Source organism: Myotis lucifugus, unplaced genomic scaffold (assembly GCF_000147115.1).
Source record: "Myotis lucifugus unplaced genomic scaffold, Myoluc2.0 scaffold_2454, whole genome shotgun sequence".
NCBI lineage: Eukaryota > Metazoa > Chordata > Mammalia > Chiroptera > Vespertilionidae > Myotis > Myotis lucifugus.
Genome location: NW_005873502.1, coordinates 6,497 through 9,758, shown reverse-complemented (window position 1 = coordinate 9,758; position 3,262 = coordinate 6,497). Strand labels below are relative to the sequence as shown.

Genomic DNA, 3,262 nt, shown 5'->3' with positions numbered 1-3,262 from the left:
AGGCGGCCCTCTCGAGTCCCCGGTGCTACACAGGACTTACTCTTCCTCTCCCTCGCCAACCTGGAGGCCAAGAGCAGGCCGGTGACAGCGCTCCTGCCGCCCCGGGACAAAGGAGTGCCAGCGACGAGCTCTACCGAGAGGGGTCCATGCTCAGGTGAGCGGGGGTCCCATTACGGTGAGATCACCCGGGAGGCCCAGGTCGTGCTCCCCCTCTTCCTCCCTCTGACCCAGGAGTCCAGCCCTCAGCCCCTCCTCCCTCACACCCAGGAGTCCAGGCCCCCAGCCCCTCCTCCCTCTGACCCAGGACTCCAGCCCCTCCTCCCTCTGACCCAGGCCCCCAGCCCCTCCTCCCTCTGACCCAGGACTCCAGCCCCTCCTCCCTCTGACCCAGGACTCCAGGCCTCCAGCCCCTCCTCCCTCAGACCCAGCAGTCCAGGCCCCCAGCCCCTCCTCCCTCAGACCCAGGAGTCCAGGCCCCCAGTACTTCCTCCTTCAGACCAGGATTCCAGGCCTCCAGCCCCTCCTCCTTCAAACCAGGAGTCTTGGCCCCCAAATTTTATTATAAGGAAGTGATAAAAAGAATGTTCTTTATAATAAAATTACCGACATTTCTAATGGAAATGCCAAGGCACAATTACAATTATTCTGCAAGGCAGGATTGATGAGCCAGACACTTGCACGCGAGGAGAGTCACTGTTGCTGAGTCAGTCTTCCCTGGATATATGGGAGAGTTGAATTTCTGTAAAATTCAGTATAAAGCCCTGGTGTTTCTCAGTGGTTAGAGCTTTGGTCTGAGCACTGAAGGGTCACGAGTTCGAGTCCCAGTCCAGGGTTGCAGGTCCAATACCCAGCCCCGGTCAGTCAGGGTGATGGTGGGAGACAACCCATCAATGTGTCTCTCGCACACCAATGTTTCTCTCTCCCCCCTCCTCCCCTTCCAAGCTCTCTAAAATTCAATAGGAAAAAAAATATCTTCAGCTGAGAATTAACACAAAATTAATGTGCTCTGACTGCCGAATGTGTGCTGGGTGTGCTAGGCATTTTATGTGCTTGTAAGAATCCTCATCACTCCCGCTGTGAGGGAGGGGCTGTACTTATGCCCATTTCAAAGTTGGGGAAACTGAGGCTTAGGGGGGAAATAAAGGAACTTGCAAGCCCAGCCCATGTGGCTCAGTGGTTGAGCGTTGATCTATGAACCAGGAGGTCTATGAACCAGGAGGTCACGGTTTGATTCCTGGTCAGGGCACATGCCCGGGTTGTGGGTTCAATCCCCAGTGTGGGATGTGCAGGAGGCGGCTGATCAATGATTCTCTCTCACCATTGATGTTTCTTTATATTTTTTATTTTTATCTTTATTGATTTCAGAGAGGGAGAGGGAGAGGGAGAGAGAGATAGAAACATCAATGATGAGAGAGAATCATTGATCAGCTGCCTCCTGCACTCCCCCTATTGGGGATGGAGCCCACAACCCGGGCATGTGCCCTTGACCAGAATCGAACCCGGGATCCTTCAGTCCGCAGGCCCACACTCTATCCACTGAGCCAAACCAGCGAGGGCCATCGATGATGTATATATACCGGTATATGTTTTAAAAAGGGATTTGTCAAAAGTCACGGAGCTAGGTGTCAGACTCCCTCTGCTGCTGCCCACATGCTGATCCGTTCCTCGGGGAAGCGGCCGCAGGAGGAAGCAGGGCCGCCCCCAGTGCTGCTCAAACCTGGAGGAAGGCCCCAAGCAAGACCTGCTGGCAGACCACACGATGCCCTCGGCCCTAGTGTCCCCGGGAGCAACGAGGGAGGCTTCTCCTCTGTCCCCGGCTCTGCGCGTGGAGGCTGAGGACACCGGGCCGGCCGCACGCCTTTCCTGCTGAGGCTCTGGGAGGGGGCGTCAGGGCCACAGCAGACAGTGTTGGAACCGACTTCACCCTCCCCGCTGCCTCCGAGGCTGGGGCCTGTGGGTGTTCTCTGCAGGGGGTGGAGGTGTCCGTGGGAGCCCCAGGGTTCAGCCGGTGCTCAGAGCCCATCCCCACAGGCGACAGCTGGCCAAGCTGGCCCTTATCTTCAGCTACATGTACTCGGAGCTGAGCGCGCTCTTCCCCGGGGGAAAGTACTGTGGACACACATACCAGCTCACCAAGACCGAAGCCCACGCCTTCTGGAGAGAACATTGCGGAGCCCGGTGAGTGAGCACGGTCCCAGGGGCCCTGGGGCCCCATCCTCCCTCAGACCCAGGGGTCCAGCCCCAGCCCCTCCTCCCTCAGACCCAGGGGTTCAGGCCCCCGGCCCCTCCTCCCTCAGAACCAGGGGTCCAGGCCCCCAGCCCCTCCTCCCTCAGAACCAGGGGTCCAGCCCCAGCCCCTCCTCCCTCAGACCCAGGGGTCCAGGCCCCCAGCCCCTCCTCCCTCAGGCCCAGGGGTCCAGCCCAGCTGCCTCTTTCCTAGATGTCTATCCTAGGCTCCCAGAGGCCTCACTTGCGCCCCCGGTGCCCCTCTGCGCAGGTGTGTGCTGCCCTGGGCTGAGTTTCAGTCTCTCCTGTGCACCTGCCACCCCGTGGAGTCAGGCTGCACAGCCCTCGCCTTGCGCTCCACCATCGACCTCACCTGCAGTGGCCATGTGTCCATCTTCGAATTTGACATCTTCACCCGGCTCTTCCAGGTGGGGGAAGGCCAAGCCTGGGGCCCAGACTCCCGTCCTATGGGAGGAGGGGGCGGGGTCCTTGACTCCTGGGTCCCGGGGAAGAAGGGGCTGGAGTCTTTTGTGGAAAAGACAGATTCCTGAGGCCCACTGTGGTGTGAGCAAGGTGGCTGGGTGCTTGGACCCTAGGAAGCACCAGGAGAGGGGGCTGCTCCCTCGGCCCCTCCCTGACCCAGCGCCACCCTCTCCAGCCATGGCCAACACTCCTCAGGAACTGGCAGCTCCTGGCGGTCGACCACCCAGGCTACATGGCCTTCCTCACATACGATGAGGTCCGCGCACGCCTGCAGGACTGCAGGGACAAGCCAGGCAGGTAAAGGGCAGGCCTGGGAGAGGGGGCTGCCGGGGGGGGGGGGGGGGGGGGGGGGGGCCAGGGCCTTGGTTTTGGGGGGGGGGGGGGGAAAAAACCCAGCTATTTTTAAGGATTTACTCAAAAGAAAAACCGAGGTTCCCGGGGACCCGGAGAATGGAGAAATCTTTTTTTTTGTTTTTTATTTGTTCCCTCCCACCCCAACTCTTCTGATTATAGATTTTTAATCATTCAATTCCCGGATCTTAAAGGGAAAATA

General features: G+C 59.1%; 1 protein-coding gene across 1 annotated transcript in view; it reads left to right on the top strand.

Moving 5' to 3' along the window:
- Positions 1-3,262, top strand: part of CBLC (Cbl proto-oncogene C) — a 12,214-nt gene that overhangs the window by 2,512 nt on the left and 6,440 nt on the right. Inside the window, 5 exon segments of the mRNA XM_023749025.1 lie at positions 34-100; positions 103-154; positions 2,032-2,178; positions 2,498-2,654; positions 2,885-3,006. Of these exon segments, the coding sequence (XP_023604793.1) occupies positions 34-100; positions 103-154; positions 2,032-2,178; positions 2,498-2,654; positions 2,885-3,006 (545 nt within the window).